This window comes from Setaria viridis, chromosome 2, assembly GCF_005286985.2.
Source record: "Setaria viridis chromosome 2, Setaria_viridis_v4.0, whole genome shotgun sequence".
Lineage (NCBI taxonomy): Eukaryota > Viridiplantae > Streptophyta > Magnoliopsida > Poales > Poaceae > Setaria > Setaria viridis.
The window spans coordinates 40,920,386-40,945,103 of NC_048264.2; the positions used below are offsets into that span (position 1 = coordinate 40,920,386).

Below are 24,718 nucleotides of genomic sequence, written 5' to 3' on the forward strand. Positions count from 1 at the left end.
AGGCACGTTGAGCTATGGGCCTGGACGGTGGATCCGAGCGAGATTCCAAAAAAGGTATGGCTTGCTTTCACTCACAATCCAGCGACGCAATCCTCTGCTTTTGCAGTCTCGGCCGAACCACTGCAGTCGCCATGGCAGCAGGGGGCCCGATACGAGGTCTTCATCCACATGCCAGTGATCGAGGACTACTCGGCGGCGGCAAATGACCTCCAGCAGGCCATCGACAACCCGCAGAGCGTCATCCCCATTCGCCGCCGCTACGACTGGCGCTACGGCCTCGCCGACGGCGCGCCATCCGACGCCAGATCGCGCTTCCTGGCACGGCTGCCCCGTCCACCGCGTAAACTGCGCGCTGATCCGCACTTGGCTGGACCCAGTAGGGGCCGGCCGGCGCCGAGGGGCCCCCCCAGGACGGAGCACGGCGGCAGGGCCGCGGACGGTGCTGGAGCCGCCGGGAACAGGCGCGGCGAGAGCGCCCACCAGGAAGCAGTCAACGCGGAGGACCGTGCAAGGCGTCGCCCGGCGAGGCAGCGCTGCGACGACCGGCCATTCGTCTGGCCTTCCCGCCGTGACGACGCCGACGACGATGGCGGCGACTACGACCACCCAGGACAAGGACGCCCGCTCGACGGCGACTACTGGAGCTGCGGCGGGATGGCGCGCCGCGACCGCACCCGTTCACCCCCAAGACGCAACTATGCGCCTGCGCCTGGACGGCGCCATGAGGCCGGCGTCCTGGAACTGCGCCACCTGCCACCGGCACAGCTACAGGCCCTCTTCACGGCGCAAGCTACAATGCTCAAGACCTACGCGCAACAGCAGGTAACTGAAGCTCCCCTCACAACTGACACCCCAGCTCTGGATGCTAGGAAACACTTCTGGCACATTGGCGCCGACGAGTACATCCGCAAAGCCTGTTCACTCGCCGATCGACTTGGGATCGAGGACGCGACGGTAGGGGAAAAAGCCTGGTCCGAGCCGGTGCCGCTGACGTGCGTCTTCACCAACCTGCGGGTGGCGCTATCATCGACCCCGGCGGCGGCGACGGCGACACCGACGATCCAGGAAGTCCACCAGGCGCTGGACCATCTGTGCATCGAAGAAACTGACATGGTGGCACATGGGCCGGCGACAGCCCAGAAGGCCCGCAGCTCCGCCTTAGTCCAACCGGCTGGGCCTACTCCACAGCAGGCCGGCCCAGCAAATGACCCAGAGGGGAGGCAGGCTGAAGCACCGGGAGTTGGGCCGCAGCGGGCCTACAATACATATGCCACTGGGCTGGCCCGCGACCGATCACCTCCACCCAGCATCGCCACCGAGGCCCGTCAACCACCACAATCACTTAGCCCAACCCACTGCCACACACCATATGCAAACTCAGATAGGCCCACAACTCCCCAATCATGCACAGCGCAACAAATGCCCCAGCTAACGCCACAATCGCACCCAGTAGCGCCTGATCCAAAAATAAGCGACCTCTTCATAGCGCCGTCACAACCTCTGCTACAGCCCCCGCCGCCACGACAACGCCGAAGTCGCACCTTTGACATGAGTAAGGTGCGGCGGAGCGCGCGCCTAGCAAAAAAGCCAGCCATACCAGCAGTGGAGCGGGCACAAAGGAACCTTTATCGGAAGTTAGGCATAGGAAATGATGAACTAATGCCTATAGAGCAGGTCCTGCAGGAATTCCTCCACATGTTCCAGGGACCACTACCGGACTTCATTATAGCTGCTATGACTACACTCTTCGCCTGGACGACGGAACCGCTGACCAGGTAAACGAAGCACTGCTACATATGGCCGGTGATGGGGTGGGAGAACTCCAGCAGATGGACCAGGAAGCGGCATGATCTTCAAGACCTTGCACCTGTATCACGTGCCTCAGTACTACTACATGTATTGCTACCTTTATGTCGTAACTACCTCCAAGCCTCGCCCTGCTGGCTGCGACCTTCGGGGAGGCTCCTGCTTTAGCCCTGCTGGCTGCGACCTTCGGGCAAAACCTATGCGCTCTGCACTATGCGTTGGCCACTGCCAAACCAAACTTCGGACGATAACTAATGCACCGTCAGCACCCGGTCAACGACAAGATCCGCACGACGAAAACGCCTCGAACCGCATAACGCACTCATACAACCAATGCGACGCGCGGCAACAAACGACACGCTACAACCACATGGCCAGCAAGGTCAGCAAGGTCACGGTCACGGTCAGCACGATCAGCACAGTCACCGCACCGCCCCCAAATCGCAATATGCAAGCGGTAACTCATGACAATGCCAATCCGTCAGCAAGCGACCCAACCACAACATAGATGAATGACAATTTCGAAATACTGAGCTGGAACGTAAGAGGCCTAAACGCACCCGTCAGATGCCTAACAATACGCGAACTACTACTGGCAACGACGTGCCACATTGCATGCCTACAAGAAACGAAACTACAGAATATTGACGCCATCCTAGCGAATCTCCTAGGAGGACCGCGCCTAAATAACTACACGTATAAGCCGGCTATAGGCACAAAGGGTGGCATTCTCCTTCTCTGGGACGACAGGGTTTTCGACATGCAAAACGTCCAAATAGGACGCTACTCCATTTCAGCAAAAGCGACGGTTAAACACAATAATCTACATTTCCAGCTTACAACAGTATATGGCCCTTCAAGGCAATCAGAGAAGGCCACTTTTCTACGCCAGCTACGTTCCATGCGACCTGACGACGACACCAAATGGCTCGTCCTGGGCGATTTCAACCTAATCTATAGCGCAAGAGACAAGAATAATACTAACCTAAACAGAAGACTAATGAGAAGCTTCAGAGCAACGCTAAATCACTGCGGTCTCAAAGAAATACACCTACAGAACAGAAGATTCACCTGGAGTAATGCAAGAAAACAACCGACGCTATCGCGTATTGACCGAGTCTTCTGCAATGAACCCTGGGACCTGCAATTCGACGATCATGTCCTACACGCTCTCTCCTCCTCACACTCGGATCATTGTCCTCTACTACTGGCACAACAATCCGGCCCTCGCAAGCTGACTCCTTTCAAATTCGAAAACTTCTGGCCGAAATTACCAGGTTTTCACGAAGTAGTAGCCCAGGAATGGTCAAAGACGACGAGACACACTGAACCTTTTCACAGGTTGAACCACAAGCTACGCACAACAGCCTGGGCACTGCGATCATGGAGCTGAAAGCATGTCTCTGATGCCCGCCTAAAACTCCACATGGCCCAAGAAGTCATCATGCACCTGGATGTAGCAGAAGAAACAAGAATGCTCAGCGAACCTGAGCACGACCTACGGAGCAAGCTCAAACATAGGCTCCTAGGATGGGCGGCAATAGAAAAGGCTAGAAAGAAGCAATGCTCCAGAATAACCTACCTACGCGAAGGAGATGCCAACACGCGCTTCTTCCATCTAAAGGCAAATGGAAGAAAGAGGAAAAACTTCATCCAAAGACTAAAAACAGGAAACGGATGGGCCGTAACCCACTTGGATAAACAACAGATAGTTCAAAACCATTTTGACAACGTAATGTCTGCACCAGCCGCCCGTGACAAAACGCTAAATTGGGAACAACTGCAGCTCCCACAGGTGGATTTATCAGGAATTGATAGCCCTTTCTCGGATAGCGAAATACTACATGCCATAACTGATCTGCCTAAAAATAAAGCACCAGGGCCGGACGGTTACACCGGGCTATTCTTCAAATCATGCTGGAACATAGTCAAAGCAGATGTAACAATAGCAATACATGCATTCTACAACGCCAGATGCAATGACTTCAACCTAGTAAATTCGGCCAATATCGTCCTAATACCCAAAAAGGAAGGAGCTGAAAGCATTCAGGACTTTCGACCGATAAGTCTCATACACGCTATTGCAAAAATCATTAGCAAAATTCTAGCAACAAGACTACAGCCACATCTAGAGAAATTGATATCACCAAGCCAAAGCGCCTTCATCAAAGGAAGAAGCATTCACGACAACTTCCTCTTCGTACGGAATATGGCCAGAAGATTTCACAGATACGGAACGCCGACATTACTAATGAAACTGGACATTTCCAAGGCTTTTGATTCGGTCCGATGGGATTATCTACTTGAACTGATGCGATACAGAGGCTTCCCCACACGATGGCAAGACTGGATAACTGCCTTCCTAGTCACATCAACCTCAACAGTCCTACTAAATGGCACACCATCTGATCCGATAATACACGGGCGAGGACTACGACAAGGAGACCCTCTATCCCCCCTACTTTTTATCCTCGCGATAGATCCGCTGTACAAGCTAATACATAAAGCGACGGAAATGGGACTACTAACAAAGATAAGGGGGCGTACGCCACGTACAAGCATCTCCATGTATGCAGACGATGCGGTCATTTTCATCAAACCAACACAACTAGACGTTACGAATATAACAAAGCTTCTGGACTTCTTCGGGGAGGCCACTGGGCTCAAAACAAACCTGCAAAAAACAACTGTGACCCCCATCAGATGTGACAACATAGATCTGGAAGAAATCCTCGCACAATGGCAAATTATTCGTAAAAGTTTCCCAATACGATATCTTGGTCTCCCGCTCACGATAAGACGACTAAGGAAACCGGACTTCCAGCCTATAGTGGACAAAGCAGCGCAGAAGCTCTCCGGATGGCATAGTCGCAACCTAACCCATGCAGGATGGGTATGCCTAACAAAAGCAGTCCTTTCAGCGCAGCCACTATATCTGCTCACCGTCCTCAAAGCACCAAAGGAAGTTCTAGACGAACTAGACAAAATAAGAAAACGATTCATCTGGGCGGGAGACAAAATGCTCACAGGCGGCAAATGCAAGGTTAACTGGACCAAAACCTGCTTACCCAAAGAGAACGGAGGTCTAGGAGTGCTAAACCTACACAAATTCGCTAGAGCTTTGAGGCTGCATTGGATATGGCATGAATGGCAGTCCCCACAGAAAACATGGATTGGAACGGAGATACCATGCGATGAATCCGATCAACGACTCTTCGCGGCCTGCACAACGATCGCAGTGGGTAATGGACGCAAAACGAGCTTCTGGCACTCCGCCTGGGGACAAGGAACTCGACCAAAGGACATTGCACCAAACCTATATATGCTTTCCAGGAGAAAGCATATAAAACTAGCTGAAGCTCTGCACAACAACAAATGGGTGACGGACATAAACCTTCAGACAGGACTGACAATTTCACACCTCCAAGAATTTGTAACATTATGGCACCTAGCAGCCCTAATAAGGCCGCAAATGCAAATGCAACAGGAAGATGCAATCCAATGGAAATTCACATCCAACGGTAGATACTCAGCTGCATCGGCATACAAAGCACAGTTCCTAGGCTCTACATTGGCACCACACCACAAAACAATATGGCACTGTTGGGCGCCGCCGAAGTGCAAGTTCTTCGCATGGCTCATTCTCCAAAACCGTGTCTGGACAGCTGATCGACTAGAGAGACGAGGATGGCAACACCCCCCTGTATGCCCTTTATGTCGTACGCAACAAGAAACAGCGCATCATCTACTGGCACAATGCAGATACACCCAACGAATCTGGAGACTAGTGGCCCTCTGGGCATCACAACCAAGCATACACCCCTCGGAATGGCCATCAACCGAAACCACCCTACAATGGTGGATGAATATGACTACACGGACCGAAGCGCCTAGAAAAGGCACATGTTCTATGACGCTGCTGCTCATATGGGAGCTATGGAAGGAGCGAAACAGACGAATCTTCAATCAGCAGGAGATGTCAACAGCCTCTCTGATCGCCAAAGTCAAGGAGGAAGCAGGCACATGGATCGTAGCAGGGGCAAAAGCTTTAGCGTCTTTCCTATCTAGAGAGTAATCATGTAAATTTACCCCATTTAGGGAACTCTTCTGTTAAAACCTTCTCTATCAATGAAATAGGCACCGTCTCGTGCCCGTTCGTTCGAAAAAAAAAATATAGTTTAAGTTGCATGGTGATCGACTCCAGAAGTATCCACACACTACAATATTTTACTCCGCCGAGATACAACATCGTGAATTCTGAGACGCCGCAACGCGTGCGTGCGTGCATATGCATTTGGCAACCACGCTCTCCGTCAACGATAGGCAGGCTGGGCTGCACTGCATGCAGCCAACTGGTATCCAACTATCCATGCACGTTTAATTTGCAGCATACTTCTCAATACACAATTTCTTTCAAATTTAGTAAAATTTCTCGTATCATTTTCAGATCGAGATGATTTCTTCTTCTTCTTCTTTTGAATGATCCAGTTTTTTTTTCTAGGATACAGACTAGTTGTGCAAGGTTGACATTGAACATACTGATTTCTTGATCCTCTGATGTTCGGCTAGCAAAATTCTCTCCATCATATATTGATGCAAAGTTGCCCAACTTCGCAGAACTTCTGTATTGGTACACGTCTCTCAGTGACTTATATATTTTGCTCCTTAATTAAAAAAATAACTGAGCAGCAATCAAGTCTACTAGTAACTGTCATGGACCCAGCTGATGCAGCATTTGATGAATGATGACCAAGTGGCTGGGAGCCTGGGAGTGCGTCTTCACCATCCAAAGGCGTCAAGTCTCAAGCTAGCCAGCAAGGCGGGAGGAAGTATTGGGCCCGAATCGTCCTAGCTTTGGAAGCCCACGGGAGCGAAGGCCCAATCTAAGGTGTGTTGGCCACAAAATGGATGGCTGAATCAATCACGCAAATCTTAGCCACAATGAATGGCAGATTGACACTAAAACAGATGATCCAAGTGACTGAGGGTTTAGATCCTGATATAGCTCTATATATTTAGAAGCAATTGGAGCAGCACTCAGCGCCTACCTGCTGTTCTGATAGAAGGGATCTTACTACTGTTTTCTTTTGTTGTCCTAATTAATGGGGTTTTACCATTAATTTTACCATGCAATGTTTACTGCAATACATTACCTTCCATCCTACCCAAGAAGCAAATGCCAAATGATTAGTTTAAATTTGGTGCAATTTTGTAGGGTGTGGAGGTAACGCACCAAATGCTGTGAAATTTAGGCAATTTGCGTCAACAACTGGACTTGTTACCTCTAACATTGCCATTACCAATGATAGCATAATTACATTATCATTTTTCTCATCATTACATTATAAAGCTTTTTGACTCCACAATATAGCACTGGCCAGCTCAAAGATGGTGCCGCGCCCCAGGTTTTCAACGGTTTCGGGTAACTCGGCTACATCGCCGCCGGAGTCCACGAGCAGCGGCCCTCAGGGGATGATCTCCTTGCCCCCCAGGAGCTCGGAGAGGTAGTCCATGTACTTGCGCTCGATGTCCGCGCACGTCTTGACGGCCACGAACCTCGACGAGCGCGCCAGGCTGAGCAGCAGGCGGTCGCGCTCGGAGACCAATGCGGGTACGTCCTCGCGCATGGCGAACAGCTCTGTGTACTCGGCCTCCTCGTCGGCGGTGTCGAGGCCGACGGACTCGAAGGGGAACGCCCGTGACGCGTAGTCGGCGCTGCCGAGGCGCAGTGGACGAAGAAGGCCGTGGCGGCGGCGCTGCAGGTGCCGAGGTGCGCTGCGGGGACGCCGCGCGCCGCCGCGGCGCGGCCTCGAGCGGCGCGGCCCAGGGCTGGAGGAAGTCGTAGAGGAGGGAGTCCGGGCGGAGGTCGTCCTAGAAGCGCGCCGAACCGCCGCGCGGCGAGGTCGCAGGCGCTCTTGAGCGTCGGCATTAGGCGCGGCGGGAGGTGCTTGGCGGTGTGCAGCGCGGGAGGTAGGTCGGGGAGGGGCGGGAGGTGGAGCTCCACCAGCCGGATCCTGTCCGTCTTCCGGTGCGCGATCGCCGCGAGGTTGATGGGGTTGTGCGCTTCCTGCTGGGGTAGCAGGTGGGTGGCCGGCGGCAGCAGCAACCGCCGGCGAACGGGCCGGAGCAGGAGATGCAAACCAGCGAAAAATTTGTCAAATTAGGATCAAACCAGGGGGGTTATTTGATAAATACAGGGGTTTATTTGCAAATATTCGGATCGCGGTCCAAAATTAGGGGTCTATTTGTAAATTATAAGGGTATATATGCAAATATTCGGATCACAATCATTAATTGCGATCCAAAATGAGGAGGCATTTTGCAAATGATGGCGTCCCGCGACATGGTACACAGGAGGAGTCTGTGCTGCCGCCGGCGACCTCCGCTAGCCCCGTCGGCTGCCGCCACGCATCCCTCATTCAATTCAGCGCGCCCATACGCTGCTTCGGATCATCTCCCGCGCCACCGTCACCGCTCATGGACCTGCCTCATGAGAGATGCTGCCGCCGTTCAAGCTCCGAGTTGAGACGAGAGACACACATGCGGGCATGTTCAAGGTTCACCAGTCCGCCGTAAGCTAGCTAGCTAGCATCAATGGCTCCGTGCTGGCCGCTCGGCTTCGGCGGGCCGGCGGAGGCCACGGGGCTCCGCTCTTGCCTCCGCTTCATCTCTTCGGTCAGCGCCGCCGCCTCAAAGGTATCTCCAGGGCCCTGGCCCCTGGGTAGGCCTGGGGTTCGGGTAACCCGAAAATTCGGGTCGGGTTTTCTAAATTTCGGATTCTGAAAATTGGAACCCGAGATGTCCTCCGGAGATTCAAAACCAGACAATTCGGGTTCGGGTTAACCCGTACTACCTGAGATAGCTGCAACACAGCAGAAATCAGGCAGCATTGCAGCAAGCCGCAGGGCAGGCCAAGTGCCCAACAACAATATAATTCAGAACATAGCACCAGGAAAAACCGCACAGCACTACAGCAGCACATGAGTACATGACATGACCAAACTAACAGATCTAAAACATTAAAGTTCAAAGTTCTCAAGCTCACATGTAACAGGTTCACACAAAGATAACGTACTGATAGTCTTGCACACTAATACATGATAAATTGATAATAGTTCATAGATTGCAATTCATAAATTGCACTAGCAGCTTGCAGGTTGGCTCCATCCAATTCTGATATCTCCTCCAAAGTCCAAACCTTGAACCAGCCAGCCACCCTGCAGGCTGCAGGCGAAGAAAACACAGAGACAGAGATGCTTAGTGTGATAGCAAAATCATATGAATATGAATCAATGACCACTTGAGCAGCTTGGCCGTACGACTGTGATGGCTCCGTACCATGAATCTCCATTGGCACAATTGAATTGTCATGCAGAGTCTCAGTGTCCATTGACTGGGCCTCAATGCAATCATCAGGTTCCGGCATCTGCAAGATAAAGAGCACTAATTGAAATGCAAGAACCTGCAGAATTGAAATGCTAGGAGCCTAGAAGGACTACCAGAATTTAAGAAGTACATAATGACATTCCTAGTTTCCTACCCTTCTGTTATTTTAAGATGTACTAGTTCGATAACAAAATCCATTTCACTCAAGAATGAAAGCAGTGCTACTAGATCAAATAGACTAAATGGCTAATATTCACATACTGCATCTGTACTAGCATGAACAACATAACAAGTAGAGAGCCGGTTCTGGGGCTTGGACGGGATAGATGGGGCGTTTCGCTCCCGGCTGGGACGGCAGGCGGTGTGGACGGCGGCGACAGCGGCCGCTAGCGAATCGGCCGGAGCAGGGAACGATCCAAACTAGGGGTTTTCTATAATATTTTGGATCCTAACCAGGGGGTATTTGATAAATATTTGGGTTTATTTGCATATATTTGGATCGTGCCTATTAATCGTGATCCAATTTAGGGGTCTATTTATAAATTAGTAGGGTCTTTTCTGCATATAATCGCGAACCAAACCGGCATTTTGAAAATATTCGCGCCGCGCGACATGCACACCCGGCAAGGTCGCGCTGCCGCCGGCGATCTACGGTAGCCCGGCGCCGCCGCTATGCGTCCCCTGAGATCCTGGATCTCATCAAGTACACGCGTCCTAGCCGCAGGCTTGAAGACCCCTCGCACGCCGCCGCCGCTCACGGTCACGTACCTTTCTCCTGGTGAGACGCCGCGGCGGCTGTGCCGGTAGGGCGAGGGGGCGCGGTGCTCGCAGGCTGCCGCGGCCCGGGCCTCCGAGTTGATACGGAAATGCGCACGGAATCTGCTCCTGTTCTTTTTAGTCGGTATATTAAAATTTTATAGGTTTTTAGAGTTATACAAATCAATTGCTACAAATCAATGTGATATTAAAAGATCTTTGAAATTCAAATCTATTCATATAACCTTTATATAACAAGGATGCATAGACCTTCAACACATGTCGTAGTTTTGCTTTCAAGTGGCGCTCCTTTATAAATCACATTGGCGTAGCCATGAACTCTGGAAATCAAGAATGCTGCAATGCCCCTATTATGTTGTTTCTATCTGAAAAAGGGCTAATCTCCTGTCCAAATGCATCTCACAGAGCGTTTACTATCAAGGAAAAAAGTTGACACACAATGAGACAAACGCAAGTGATACTAATAAGGTAAGCTGCAGTTGTTTCTAAGGAATCCAAGGATGGCTTGCCCCTCTACAGGATACTAGCATTTTTTCCTTTGTGTTTGCCCAGGGGCCAAGTTTCGGCTACTGTTCTTCCGGTATCCGCAAGAACTTCAAGCAAAGAACCTAAGAGCAAATTACTAAATTAGTCAGGAACATCAGAATCTGAGAATTACTAATAATACTGCCTTTACACCCCGGAAACTCGAGTTACAATCCACTACACACATGCTGGGAATGAAATCAACACGGGATAACCACTACACTGAAAGTGGTGAAGCAGAAGCATAGAAAATAGAGACACAGAGTGGAAAAAAGACCCGAAGAGTATCTTTCTATAAGATTAAGACTAACATGGGATCACCAAACGAATTAGAGAGAATTTGCAACTTGATCTTGCAACACCCCCTGCTTCACTTTCCAGCACAGTCCAACCCCCTGTCAACCAACCAGGAATCAATCCCCCAGATAACCTCCTCTGTGCATTGCGTGTCAGCATCTCGCCTTTGAGCAAGGCACGAATATTACTGCCTTGCATTCGCGCACAACGCACCGGCCTGCAGCCTATATATAGGGCACCATGGTCTGCAAGACGGCAGCAATCACTTAGCTGGATCGCTGAGACTGACCGAGCACAAAGCCGCCGGAGATCGAGATCGAGCAAGCAAGCTAGCGTGCGCCGCCGACGCGACGACGATGCCGCCGTACCGGCTGCCGCTGTACCACCGGCAGAGCCCGGTGGTCCGGTGCATCAACTTCCTGTGCGCGGTGGTGCTGACGCTGGTCCTCATCGCCGGCATCATCCTCTTCGTGCTGTGGCTGAGCCTCCGGCCGCACCGCCCCCGGTTCTACCTCGCCGACTTCTCCATCCCGAATGCCAACCGCCAGTCCGGCCTGGCCAACCTGCCGGTGCGCTTCGCCGTCGGCGAGCACAACCCCAACCAGAAGATCGGCATCTACTACGAGGAGATCGTGGCATCGGTGTACTACGGCGACGTGCTCGTGGCCAAGGGCCCCGTCATGCAGCCATTCTACCAGCCGCCCAAGGGCGACACCCCCGTGCTCGGGCAGCTCACCGCGACGGGGCCCAACCCGACGGACTCGGCGGCGTGGGGTAGGTTCTCCGGCGAGCTCTCGGCTGGGACCGTCAGGATGCGGCTGCTGCTCACCTCCACGGTGCAGTTCCAGGTGAAGGTGTGGGACACCAAGCATCATCACATGAAGGCGGAGTGCGACTTCAAGATCAACGGGGATGGCACGCTACAGCAGCAGGACAAGAACTCCCAGTGCGAGCTCTACTTCTAGCTAGCGCGTCTGCTATCTCGGCTTGAGTTGGTGTGGGTCTCGCTGATTCTTTTCCATCAATCTTGGTTTTCGAGGTCATGTTGTCATTTATTTTGTTTGCGCGTTTGGCTGATGTTTGGGGTTGTTGTAATGCAAATTATTTGTAAACATAAGCGTATTCATGTATCAAGAAACCATTTGTGAATTGGACTGTTCTTCCCAACTTTAAAAAGAAGCAGATGAAAAGGCTGTAACCATGATTCAAGCCAACATTACCCATCACGCATCAGAAATGTCACAACGTGCAACACATGAACATAGCACCCTGCAAATTCATACAATTCAATTTACTTCCTTTCTTAGATTATTATTAGGTGTTCTCTATCTGCGCCTCTTGCTTAGAAACACATTGAATCAATAACCACGTGAATTTAAACCATGGTTCCGTCAATCAATTCATAAATATCAACACAGCATCTCACAAGAGCACCATGCTTAGGTGTTAATCACTAGCCAATCATCGAATGGACAGCCAAAACACATGCTCACAATTCCTTTCCTGATAAGTACATACTATTAATCCTATCAAACTAGTAACAAATTTACAACAAAACTGAGGTGGTCACTTGACGTGTCCCAGGCTCACATTTTTGTTTCTGGAAGCCAACCGAATTACAAGGTAGCTGAATGTAAAACCCTAACGAAGCGCACTTGTATGGCTTGACGTCCCTTCATTTCTCCTCCAGTCTCATCAGGACAGATTCGGCAAATATGCGTTGTCTGGTGATCAGAAGCCATTTTAGAAACTTGGATTCAGGAAATGGGGAAGGAGTCAGGGAGGAAGTGGATGGGAGGAAACTCACTTCTCTTCAGTGTGTTTGGGACTAGGACGGTTGTGTTTCAGATAGCCATCCCACGGAACCTTTTTTAGTCCAGCTCTAGCGGCTATCATGTCCCTTACTCTGTGCAAAGCATTTCATTATGCAAGGAATAATCAATTTTATGGTCTCTCCAAAACAAAAGGACCCTAAGTTTTTCTTGGAAAAGAAAATGAACTAAACAAATGGGTCACCTCTCAGCAAATGCAATTGCCGTCTCTCCCTCCCTCAGATATTGAGGAGGTAAGTACCAAACATCACACACAACAGCCCATGATGTCATCAGCCGGACCAAGTGCATTGTAAAAGATTGCCTGAAACATTTCGTGAGGTAATTATGTTAACTAAAGAAGAAAGTCTAGATAAACTAAATTAATTCATCATTTGTACTCCTTACTTCTTACTGTTCCAAAAGGCATCAACAAATATTTTATTGTACTTGATAGCTATTGGACAGACAGCGCAGCCAAGCTCAAAGGCACCCTGAGAAACAAGATGAAAACCATCACCACAGTAAACAACAGCAAAGATGTAAATTAATGTCATGCAACAGGTAACAAACTTCTAGTGTCTGACATCTAATTACTGTCAAGCGACAATGAAAATGTTCTATGCTTGCATCCTACCAGGAAGTCTGGAATACTAGATATGATATTAAACATATATATAATTTTTTTTAAAATGCTGTAGTGACATGCAAGTATGCTAAAAATGTAACAATAATTAATAGAGCTTCATGAACAATAAATCCTGATTTTATTCATGGAAAACATTATACAACGCAATGATGTAACATATTCAAAGTCAAACTATATTTTGACTTAAACAGAGATAGGGTTCACCTTCTTGAACATGACCGTGTACTGGTTGTTAACACAAGTTCCTTCCGGAAAAATCAAGAGAGGATTTTTGTCTGGTTGTTGAACATGATCACGTAACCTGGCAATGTAATTTGCTGAATAAAATGAACTACATAATCAATGGGATTATGATTTGAAAGACAAAACTTACTTCCGTGCCGTAACTTCACGATCCCGAAGATCATTACGATTAAACCAGATGCAACCGACACTTTCCAAGATAGTCTTCTGAATAAATCCTGTAAATAATGGGAACAGTCAAATAGATAGATAATAAAGGAAAAAGTCCAAATTACTCCCTTCAAGTATAGTGAAAGTCCAGATAACACCCTAAACTATGTTTTGGTTCAATTTACCCCCTAAACTATGCTATTTGGTTCAACTCACCCCATAATGCAATTTGTCATTTTTGTTTCTCCATACACAAGTTGAATTTAATTTGAGACTTCGCAGGGTGGTAGTGGACATCATAATCTATAATAAAAAATATTGTATGCATTTTTCATCATTAGTTTTTATATAATTTTGTATCTCAAGGATAAATTTTATTATTAAATATCTTACCCTATCAAAATAGTGATGAAAAATTCATGATATATTTTTTTAACATGTGTTATGATGTCTGCTATCATCTTGCAAAATTTGAACTTAAAACTCCACTTGTGCATGGAGAAACAAAAAAAAAATTGTGTTAAGGGGGAAATTGAACGAAATGGCATAGTTCAGGGGGTAAATTGAACCAAGAAATACTTTAGGGGGTTATCCAGACTTTGGTTATACTTGAGGGGAGTAATTTGGACTTTTTCCGATAATAAATCTAGCATTCGAAACTAGCAGAGAAGTTTCGGAAGAACCAGAGACTCACCAACCCATCCAGGATGCTTCTGCATGATGACAGCAAATGCTGTCATTTGCTCCAGAATAATGAAATCTATCATTGATGTATGGTTTGCAACGAATACCTGATGTAATAGAGTTGCAAAGGGAAGTTATCAGCAATCCACTCACATTAAAGGAACTGTGCTTATGTAAGAACAAGAAGGACCTACATAATTATACCATGAACATGGTTTTATCAGAGCTACAAGCAGGATAAATTTGGAAGCAAAAAGTCAGTATTTTTTCGATAATAGTTAAAAATTAATATTATAACATGGTAGTGCATATAAGTTCCAATACCCTGTTAAGCTTTACAGCTCAAAATCATGGACAAATTATACCTACATCTAATGTTCTTACATGTGCGCAATCTAAACATGAGTTACCAGAACAAAGAAAAAAGGTAACCTGATGAGGTCGTGTGCTTGGGCGTGGTCCATGATACTTGATCACTCCAGTCCATGAAGCAACAAAAACACTGCACATCATTTCAACCAACTTCCTCTACAAGAAGTTTGAAACAAAAGAATGTAATCAAGAGACCAAAAATTTTAAAGCTAAAAAACCAAAGAGAATAAAACTGTTCAATCCTCTAAGTGCTACTCTTGTGCAGTCAAATCTCGCACTATAGGCAAAGCAAAATATTAATATAATGAGAAATACTGTGAAGAAGACATATGGCTCGCTTAGCAACAAGGTTGACTTCGAATGGCCAGGGCTTATGCCCTTCTGTTGACAAGAATCCAACATTTATAGCATGTCTAATGCCACATATGAGAGAGCATGCACAAGTTGAATTAAAATAAGCTTTAAATAGACATTTTTTAAGCACTTACTAGGCCTAATAAGATGACTAACAGGATAACCATAGCACAGATGGTCGTAGGTGAATTTTATGAAGCAGGTACTTGCTGCCACCAAAAAAGCTTTATTATGAACTAAACAGTTTTATTCTCAGCAGGCACTCGAGGTTAGAAATTGCAACATCAAGTTATTACACCAAGAACACCATCTCAGAAGCAGCCTGAGGAATGATGGAAGAGCAAAGATACTATGGAAGCTCATATAGGTACATCGGATAATATAGCTTACCTCAATTTTACTTCTCAACTTGTCTTGCCCTTTCAATAGGAAATGGACAGGAAAAAAGGCAGCAAAAAATGCTAACCATCCTATTGCAAGCGTTAAGGACCTGATTAGATAATTAAAAGAATCAGGTGATGATAATTAAATGTTTGACATGAGAAAACAATAGAGGAAGGTGAAGCACTCGCAGAAAATGAATTTCATCGACATAATTGTATTAGCAAAATTTTATAAGCGAATTGAACTTCCAGAAACTAGATTTCGGCTGAAGCAACGGAAGATGTAGACAATTTGTCAGAAAACATGGCTTATGATGTGATTTCTTGGCATCCCAAACACAAGATTTACATTCCAAGGTTCTGAATGAGGATAAGATGGTTTGATCAAAATATTTTTCTTTTCAGTCCGGTCTACGAAAGCAGGTAGATCATGCCATTTTTACAGTGTTCTCTTAAAATAGATGGTTATGGGTGGGGATGGTGCGAAATTGGCACAAGTACATACTCCATTTAGTATTGTGAACTGAGTACATTCAACACAGGGCCTCCCTGAATCCTCTTTGGCTCTAAAAGTTGCACTCTAGTTTTGTTGGGTGCAAGCGCGTCCCAGTTTATGTGGTAAACAAACTACTGCAGAACAACACAAGTCTCAAACAAAGAGTGGGTGTAGAATTTAGTGTCTGAGAATTGAGTGATCTAATCAGTTCAATAACAAAAATTACTCAGTGAAGGAAAAGAATTATGGATATCTTAACAATCAAGTACCTCAGTGGGAAGAGTATTCCATATCTTATTACTACACCCAAGCACCATAAGGGGAACAGATATATGTTCCAATTCCATGGCTCTGGAGAATTTGACTTAAAGCAACGCGTGAAGGAGTCCTGCACATGTGGAAATACAGTCGATGATATCAGACAGTCAGACAAATAAGGAAGTATGAGAATAACGAATGTTAACCTGTTTATTTCATACAGCAATTAAGTGAAAGAAACAATGGCACAGAAGATAAGGAAAATTTTACGTTATGATAACATCTTTACAAACACATAACGAATTTTTTTGCACCTCAAACATCAGGTGGTCTGTAGTTTCAATTATTACCTAGCTAGTAGCTATGGTCATTTACATATACAAAGGATCCTCAAGTCTATATTCACATGAAACAGAATATTCTCATGTTCCATTTATATGTCAATAAAGAAAGATTTACCTGCAGATTTAGTTGACACTTGGTTATGTGTCAAGAACTTTGCATTTTGAGTTAACCGATATAAAAAATATGGAATAGCATTATTTTGCATTTACAAGATGAAGTACATTAATAATTCCTATATAGTTTACTGTGATGAAAACAAACAGAATGACCAATAACTCGCAGACTGCATGTGGTTGTTCCAACAATAAACTTCAGTTAGCTCCATAATAGCCCATACAACATAACACAAGTAGGACAACTATACCAAACACTATACACCTACAATACAAAGTGAAATAAAAATCAAAATCACACTGAACCAAGCACAATTAGTTCTAGCAAGAGTGATATGCTAGCAGATGGATGGAATTGCCGCTCAGGTTGGTTTCTAAAAAATAAAGGGGTAGCTGGTACCTAGATGATCCACAAAGGCTAGTATCCTGGAAATATTTAGTATTAGCAAATCATCTAAAAGGGAACCTCATTCACTCAGATTGACATGCTTAATATTGAGGCAGTACTTCATCTTCAGTTAAGTGGTGAAAATTAACTGAAAATTGCACAAATTTTCTACATGTTAAGCAACCTAATGAAAATCTTGCTTAATAAGGGAACCTAATGAAAATCTTGCTTAATAAGGGAACGTTCTCAATTGCTAAATTTAGTGAATTGTAAAATCTCAAACACCACAGATACGATAATAACTCTCCTACAGGAAAGATTAAAAAAGTCAGGCCAGTTAAATACTCTTCATAAATGGTTTTTTCTTCGTGAAGTCTCCTGAATTAACTATAAGATTAGGTTTTAAACCATTAATTCACAGAAGAAAGCAAGAATATTAACCTTCAGGAACTTTAAAAACAAATGGAATATACTTTTCATCTAGTTAGCGAATGGAATATAGAAAAGTCCTACGCAACTCCAAACAAAGCATGGATAACAAATTAAGCAAAACAATTAAACAGCAGAGCTTAAAGCCGAGACTCATCTTCACCCATTGCCATTACCAGCAGAGTTAGCTTGCTAAACCTGACAGATCATAAGCCTAGAATTATATCCTCTGCTAGGATAGCACCTATACTAACCTGAAACACACAAGCAACAGAAGATTAAAGATCCGGGGAGTCACTCACATCGACGATGGCGCCTGCTGCCTCGGTGAGCACTGGCGAGATGTCCAGCAAATCGCGCCTGCGCAGCACAATAAAAGCGCACAAAGCCTCGTAAATCTCGGTATAACCGAAGCATCAGCCAAACTAGGGTCGAGGAACGGAAAAGTAAGGACTGGAGACAGGGGCCCTAGGGCGATTACAGATGGAGATTCCGGGGCGCCTCCTGCGGGAGCGAGTCGGGCGGGAGGTAGTCCTCCAGATTGGGGCGGTCCAGCTCCATGTCCGCCGCCACCGACGAGCTCGCCATCGGCTCCGGCCGCCGACCGCACGCCCGCCGCCGGTGAGATGGCGACGCCGCCGAGGAAAGGTTCGCGATGGGGCGAGGCGAGCACGTGGATGGGTGTAATGAGGCGTGTACTCCTCTCCAGCGAATTGGCTCGGCCGCGTGTGGGGATGGATCATACCAACGAGAGGAAGCGGCTCATCAACTTGTGGGCCCTCCACCTGGTGGCAGTAGATCCATGGGCCGGCCCATCTGTCCTGGTAACCAGGCTCGCCCGGCTCGGCCCGGCCCATTTAGGATGCATAAAGCGAGGGTACTCTTTTAGTGCGCATCCATCGCCGCCGCCGCGCCCTCACAGCAGCCAGCCGCCATGGCGCCGCCGGCCAGCAGCGACGAGCCCTCGCGCCACAAGAAAGCCAAGAAATCCAAGCCCGACAAGGAAGAGAAGAAGCACAAGAAGAGAAGCCAGGAGCGTCCCGCCACGGAGGACGCTCCTGTCCCCGACGCCACCGAGCGCAAGAAGCGGAAGCACAAGGAGGGGCGCGAGGGGAAGCGGGATGGGAAGAAGTCGAAGAAGGAGGGGAAGCACGAGGGCAAGGCTGTGGGAGCGGAGGCGGACGAGGCGGGGAGGGACGAGAAGATGAGGCGGGCGATGGAGGACGAGCGGTTCGCGGCGGCGCGAACGGACCCGCGGTTCCGGCCGATGCGGAGGAAGGAGGCCAAGGTGGCGCTGGACTCGAGGTTCAGCAGCATGATGACGGACCCGAGGTTCGCCTCGTCGGCCGCGCCCGTGGACAAGCGCGGGAGGAGCCGCAAGAAGCGCGAGAACCCCTTGCTGAATTACTATCTCAACCAAGAAGAAGAGGAGGAGGAGGAGGGGAAAGAGAAGGTGAAGAAGGAGAAAGCGAAGCTTGTCAAAGAAGATGATGATGAAGAAGAAGAAGACGAGGAGCAGGACGAAGACGAAAGCTCAAGCAGCGATGATGACGAGGATGAAGACGTGGATGACGACGACGAGGTGATGCTTTGCTTCCAGTCCTTAGCGATTTACCTTACATTCTGCTTTATTTGCTCTATTTAAGGTTTGGAATTAGTTTCTGTATATAATTTTATGCAATTTTCTACCATTTTCTGTCGTCCTATGTTGCTGGCCGATATATGCTATTCAGCTCTTGTGCTTATGTCCGGAATCACCGATGCTACCAGTTTGATATGCTTGTAATTATAGACAGTTACACAACCCACCAAGTGCTGATGCCTGCTTCCACCAAATGTTTGAGAGTGCTTCTATGCTTTATGTATCGTTGCCAAATGTTGTTCTCTGCTTCCTGGAGAACTTTCATAATGCTCCTCACCTTTTTTGTTTTCTATGCCCTGTTTAATGTTATCATCTGAACTCAGCACAGTAGAATGTATAAATTCACTTCCTCATAGTATGTTGTACTCTTGCAGTAACATTTGTACATTTAATTAACGACACACTCTACCAGCTGATGGTCTATGTTCATTCGCTGCCTTGTTAGTTCCATTGTTTAAAATGTTTTTGATATTTGTAATGTTCTATGCATGTGCCTTGTCTAATAGAGCAAAACAGCTATGCTACAACATGTTGTTTGCTTTATGGCTAACTCTTGTTTTTCATTTTTCTCCCACAGAACTCTGTTGGCAGTGACATTGCTCATTACTTATTGGGAAGGCATGATGATACAGCTACGATTGACAAGGAAACTCACAGGCTTGCTGTTGTTAATATGGACTGGGATCATATCAAGGTGTGTGCTGATGCAGTAATATTTGAGCTGGAGAACGGGAGAAGTGAACTTCCGTGCCTAAACAAAAATGTGCTGTGCTCAAATGCTATTTTATTTTTACATGCACCTAAGAATCAACTGGTTTTGTCAACTGCTTTGCTTGAAAGAGAACTTGAAGCTAACTTGTATAAAAGCCATATGCCTTCTAAAACTGGAATTTCGACGATTAAAAGTACACTAGATGTTGATGTTTGAATTAGTGCGTTCCTATTCCTTGACCTGTTAGCTGATCAGCCATTGTCCATATATACATGAAAGCCAAGCATGTTGAAACCAATCACTGCAAATGCCACCATTTCAAGTGTCCTAGATACCAGTGCAGACAACCAATAAAACTTCCTTCGCAAATTTTATTGCTGGTCCTCTATTTTGTGTGGTTCTATGTAATTAAAATCGAACATAGGGATAGGATCAGGATGGAGATAATCCTGCAGGATTGTATCTACTGGTTGTAAAGAATGCTATTGAGAATCTGAGATACTGAACCATAACTATGAAAGATTGGTATTAAGTCAAAATCAATCTTAATGAAAATCACATTTTGCTTAAACTGAAGACCTTAACAGCTCCCTAGCATTTGTGTTGTGATTTTTAAAGTGTTTTCTTCCTAGCAATTCTTTATGTGTAAATTTGAATGCAATGAACCAATAACTGTTATGGTTTTTTGATCCCCATTTCAACAGGCAGTTGACCTGTATATGGTGATGAATTCTTGCCTCCCAAAGGGCGGGCGAGTTTTGTCAGTTTCAATCTATCCATCAGAATTTGGACTGAAGTGCATGGAAATCGAGTCAACTCAAGGCCCAGCTGCCCTTGTCAATGCAAATGTTGATGGTAAAAATAGTGACGCTGATGAAGATGACAAGAATGATGATGAAGACAACATTGATGCTGACGACGATGATGATGAAGATGACAAGAATGATGACGAAGACAACACTGATGCTGATGATGATGAAGACATCACCGATGATGACAATGATGAGGAGGAACTTGACTCCGACAAAGAGAACAACAAGCTGCGTGCTTATGAGCTTAAGAGACTGAAGTAAGTATTGAAGTGGAGAGACATTCTTTTGCTGATAGGTTTTCATCATTTCGCTGTTTTCCCGGGACACGAAGCGACAGATGATATGAAATTGACTTCTCCAAACTGATCGCTACAAAAGCACATAGTAGCTTAGTTATATTGGAGTGTCCTTGACATATTTAGTATTGCTTTCATATTATTTGAGTAAACTGTTCTTCTCAATCTGTTCCGCATTAAAATGGTAATAACCAATGGTGGGTTTTTTTGCTATCTCATTCCTGTCAATCCTGCTGCAGGTATTACTATGCAGTTGTGGTGTGCGATTCTAGTACAACAGCAAATCACCTGTACATGACTCTTGATGGTACTGAGCTCTTGAAAACAGCAAATGTGTTTGATCTGCAGTTTATTCCTGACTCCAGGGAATTCAAACATCCTGCTCGAGACGTCGCCACAGAGGTACCATTCTTTTGTAGATTGTATCAAGAGCCAATTTACTTATGGCAATATTGATAGCAGTGACAAATCTATTGGAATAACATAGTGGCAAGTGCTTATTTTTTCCCCAAAGTGTGTCTGATCCTTATATTTCCCTTCTCCACTGCTTTTCTCACTTTATAGTTTCTACAAAGGTACAAGTTGCTTCCAAGTCAAATGAAGCTTCCATTTTGTCAATAACTTGAATAATTTCAGGTACCTCCGAGTTACAAGGAACCTGATTTCGAGACTCGTGCTTTGCAACATAGCAGAGTTAAGCTCACCTGGGATGAGGATGAACCAGAACGTAAGAAAGTCTTGAGGCGAAAGTTCACCGATGATCAGGTTAACTCTTGGTTTTTTCACTGTTCATATATATCTTTGTAATTATCTGTTTGTTGTTCTCTTATTTGTGTGACTTTAAATATTTCTGATGCAGCTAGATGAGCTTGACATGTATTTAGCAAGTGATGACAGTGCATCAGAAGATGATAGTGTGGACAATTCTGATGACGAGTCTCTACCAAATGGGGGTTCCAAACGGAAGCTAACAAAAGAGGAGAGGTTGGCTCTTCTACTGGGAGGAGACAAATCTGATGAGGAGCAAACTGATGGCCAGGATATGGAGATCACATTTAATACGGAGCTTGAGGATCTCAGTAAACGTGTTCTAGAGAGAAAGAGCAATGAGGAGAAGACTGTCTGGGAGAAGCACCAAGAGAAAATGAAAGAGAAAAAGAAAGCTAAGAAGAGGGGACTAAAGGATGAAGACGATAATGACCACTACAGCAGCGAAGATGAGCCCAATGAGGATGATGATTTCTTCGCAGCTGAACTGTCTGATGAAGAACCCAAGCCGAGCAAAAGCAAAAAACACAATGCAAAAGCCAAAGATAAAGGAAAGAGAAAAGGAAAGGATGATTCCACAGAGGAGCATTTGGAGCCAGAAGCGACCAAAGAAGAGTTGGAGCTCTTGGTTGCTGGTGATCAGGATACTGCTAGTGGTGCAAAGGGTTATAACCTGAAGCGCAAAAAAGGTAAAAAGGGCAAGAAGGGCAAAGAGGAATCTATTGAGGACAAACTTCCTGATATTGATCTTAGCAAAGATGACAGGTTCTCAGCAATGTTCACGTCTCATTTGTTCGCGTTGGATCCTACTGATCCCCAGTACAAGAGGTACTTGTGTACATGTCTCCCCTTGTCGTTATACCTAGTAGCCTACCTGACTTGCATAGTGTTGTTGGTTTGGTGTCCATTAGTGATGAATGTTTGAAATTTTCTTATACAGGAGTGCGCCTTTCATGCGGAAGCAAACTGGGAAGCCAGGGGCGCACGCAAGCAAAGCAGAGGGATCATCTCTGGGAGGCGCATTGCCACCTGATGATGCAGCTGCTAAGAATAATGATGATCAGAAACCTGATGGCGCATCCAAAGAGAAGCTGCAAATTTTGTCTGCTGTCAAGTCTCTCAAAAGGAACCTTGGTGCTTTCAAAAGCAAGAACAGGTGACCGATAGAAAAAGAGCACCGTTTTACTCTGGTCATCACTCTTGAATAGTGAAAATCCTTTGCGACAAAATGATTTTGATCTGTAGGCTTTAAAATAGTTTCATGGTTTATGCTTTGTACTTCTACAGACGCGTCCAATTTTTGGATTTTCAGTTTGGACACTATTATCCAGTTGGACGATTGTGTTCATTTCTGGTGATATATAATCCATTTGAAAGTTTGTTGAGTGCCATCACAGACTAGAAGTTCATCCAAATGTAAGAAGACTGATTATCCAGTTGGGCACCGACTAAGATAAGCTACTCCCTCCATCCCGAAATACTATTCATTTTGACATAGTATTTAGAAAAGCCAAAACAAATGGTAACTTGGGACATCCTACAAATCCAATAAGTTTAGAGTCCAATACATTCATCAACTCATCTACCCAGTACACAAGGAAAGAACAAAGTAAAAGGGAAAACTGAAGGGCATGGTAGACATGATCCGCATGAAAGTACACGTTACATGCTGAGAACCAGGATGCATGCTACCAACGAGGCAAATGGCTATAAACGTGCAATGGTACTTAAACGATAGGTTAAGAGGAATCCATTGGGAACAGATCTGATCCGCCAATAGCTAACTGATATCTTAGCAAAGGTGAGACGTGAGAGGTGTGAGCAATGCCCACGTCTCATTTGTTTTTGGCAAATGTGAGAGGTGCTTTTCCCTTCTTTTTTTGTTGATAAGGACTCTGCTTTTAATTTCCTCTTAAGGAAAGATGGGCGCCAACACTGCTTTCCTCTAAAAGAAGACGAGCGCTTGCTCTTTATTCAAGGCACCCCCAGATACTGGTGGGTCTCCCGTCTCCATTACTACTTTCTTGTCTAAGTACAACGTCTAGACAAGTGCTTCCTGTAAGACAACAAAGTAAGAATAACAGTATCATTTGGCATATCCAAGTACGATGTCCGCCATGGAGCAAACCGTGGCGTTCGGGCCTCACTTCATGACGCTGGACCAAGAATTGCTTCGGGTGCTAACCGCCGGCGACGCGGCCCGTCTGGAGGAGCTACTGAGAAGACAGGACCAAACACATAGCCACGTCGCCGTGAACGTTCAGGCCGCGGCAGCACCACCGGGCGCAGTGGCAGCGCCGCCGTGGCAGGGAGCGAGCTGCCTCCTCCTCGGCGTGACCAGCAATGGCAGCACGGCGCTGCATCTTGCCGCCAGCCGCGGCCACGCCGAGCTTGCGGCGCTCCGCTGCGAGAGGGCGCCCTCGCTCGTCGCCACGCGCAACCGGGGCCTCGACACGCCGCTGCACTGCGCGGCGAAGGCCGGCCACCGGGGGGTCGTTGGCTCGTTGCCCGCCTCCTGTCGGCGATGCGCGCCGGTGGAGAGGCGCTTTGTGCGAGGAACTGCCTGAGCGCCACCGCGTTGTTCGAAGCAGTCCGGCACGGCCATGCCGCCGTGGTGGATCTGCTGATGGTGCTGGCTCCCGAGCTGGCGTCAGTGGCAACCAACTGTGGCGTGTCGCCCCTGTACCTGGCCGCAACCACTGACTCGCTGCAGATGGTCCGGGCGCTCCTGCGGCCGTCGCAGGACGGAACGCCGTCGCCCGTGTCGTTTTCTGGTCCGGCGGGACGCACTGCTCTGCATGCTGCGGCAGTATGCACCGACAAACGTATGGCGTCAAAATGGATACTTCAGAGTACTGTAAACATTATCGGTTTTTTCGTATTTTTATTTCTTGTTTCAAAGAATCTCTGATCCTAAAAGGAAGCCAATTTTCAACCAGGAATGGCTCAAGAAATGCTGGCTTGGGAGCCTGAAGGTCCAAGCTTGCTCTCGAGAGTTGATTCATCAGGGAGAACCCCTCTT

At 46.8% G+C, this 24,718-nt stretch overlaps 3 protein-coding genes and 1 pseudogene across 3 annotated transcripts; 2 read left to right on the forward strand and 2 right to left on the reverse strand.

Annotated features, from left to right (window-relative positions):
* Nucleotides 1–7,215: 7,215 nt before the first annotated feature.
* LOC117844411 (uncharacterized) lies at nucleotides 7,216–9,232 on the reverse strand (annotated as a pseudogene).
* Nucleotides 9,233–11,032: 1,800 nt separating this feature from the next.
* Nucleotides 11,033–11,940, forward strand: LOC117843100 (NDR1/HIN1-like protein 13). The gene has a single exon (XM_034723666.2). It carries the CDS (start codon nucleotides 11,148–11,150, stop codon nucleotides 11,754–11,756), a length of 609 nt encoding a protein of 202 aa, XP_034579557.1. The 5' UTR covers nucleotides 11,033–11,147; the 3' UTR covers nucleotides 11,757–11,940.
* A 221-nt stretch (nucleotides 11,941–12,161) lies between these two features.
* On the reverse strand, nucleotides 12,162–18,181 carry LOC117843099 (glycerol-3-phosphate acyltransferase 9). The gene is made up of 12 exons (XM_034723665.2): nucleotides 17,948–18,181; nucleotides 17,769–17,826; nucleotides 16,203–16,321; nucleotides 15,445–15,544; nucleotides 14,761–14,856; nucleotides 14,339–14,435; nucleotides 13,625–13,712; nucleotides 13,456–13,552; nucleotides 13,011–13,096; nucleotides 12,808–12,927; nucleotides 12,599–12,697; nucleotides 12,162–12,515 (listed from the first exon to the last, which is right to left on the reverse strand). Exons 1-12 carry the CDS (start codon nucleotides 18,052–18,054, stop codon nucleotides 12,467–12,469), a joined length of 1,116 nt encoding a protein of 371 aa, XP_034579556.1. The 5' UTR covers nucleotides 18,055–18,181; the 3' UTR covers nucleotides 12,162–12,466.
* A 177-nt stretch (nucleotides 18,182–18,358) lies between these two features.
* LOC117843097 (pre-rRNA-processing protein esf1) lies at nucleotides 18,359–23,087 on the forward strand. Its single transcript, XM_034723662.2, has 7 exons — nucleotides 18,359–19,048; nucleotides 19,686–19,802; nucleotides 20,525–20,889; nucleotides 21,168–21,330; nucleotides 21,565–21,693; nucleotides 21,788–22,524; nucleotides 22,637–23,087. The coding sequence occupies exons 1-7, from the start codon at nucleotides 18,401–18,403 to the stop codon at nucleotides 22,854–22,856; spliced, it is 2,379 nt and encodes a 792-aa protein (XP_034579553.1). The 5' UTR covers nucleotides 18,359–18,400; the 3' UTR covers nucleotides 22,857–23,087.
* Nucleotides 23,088–24,718: the final 1,631 nt, after the last annotated feature.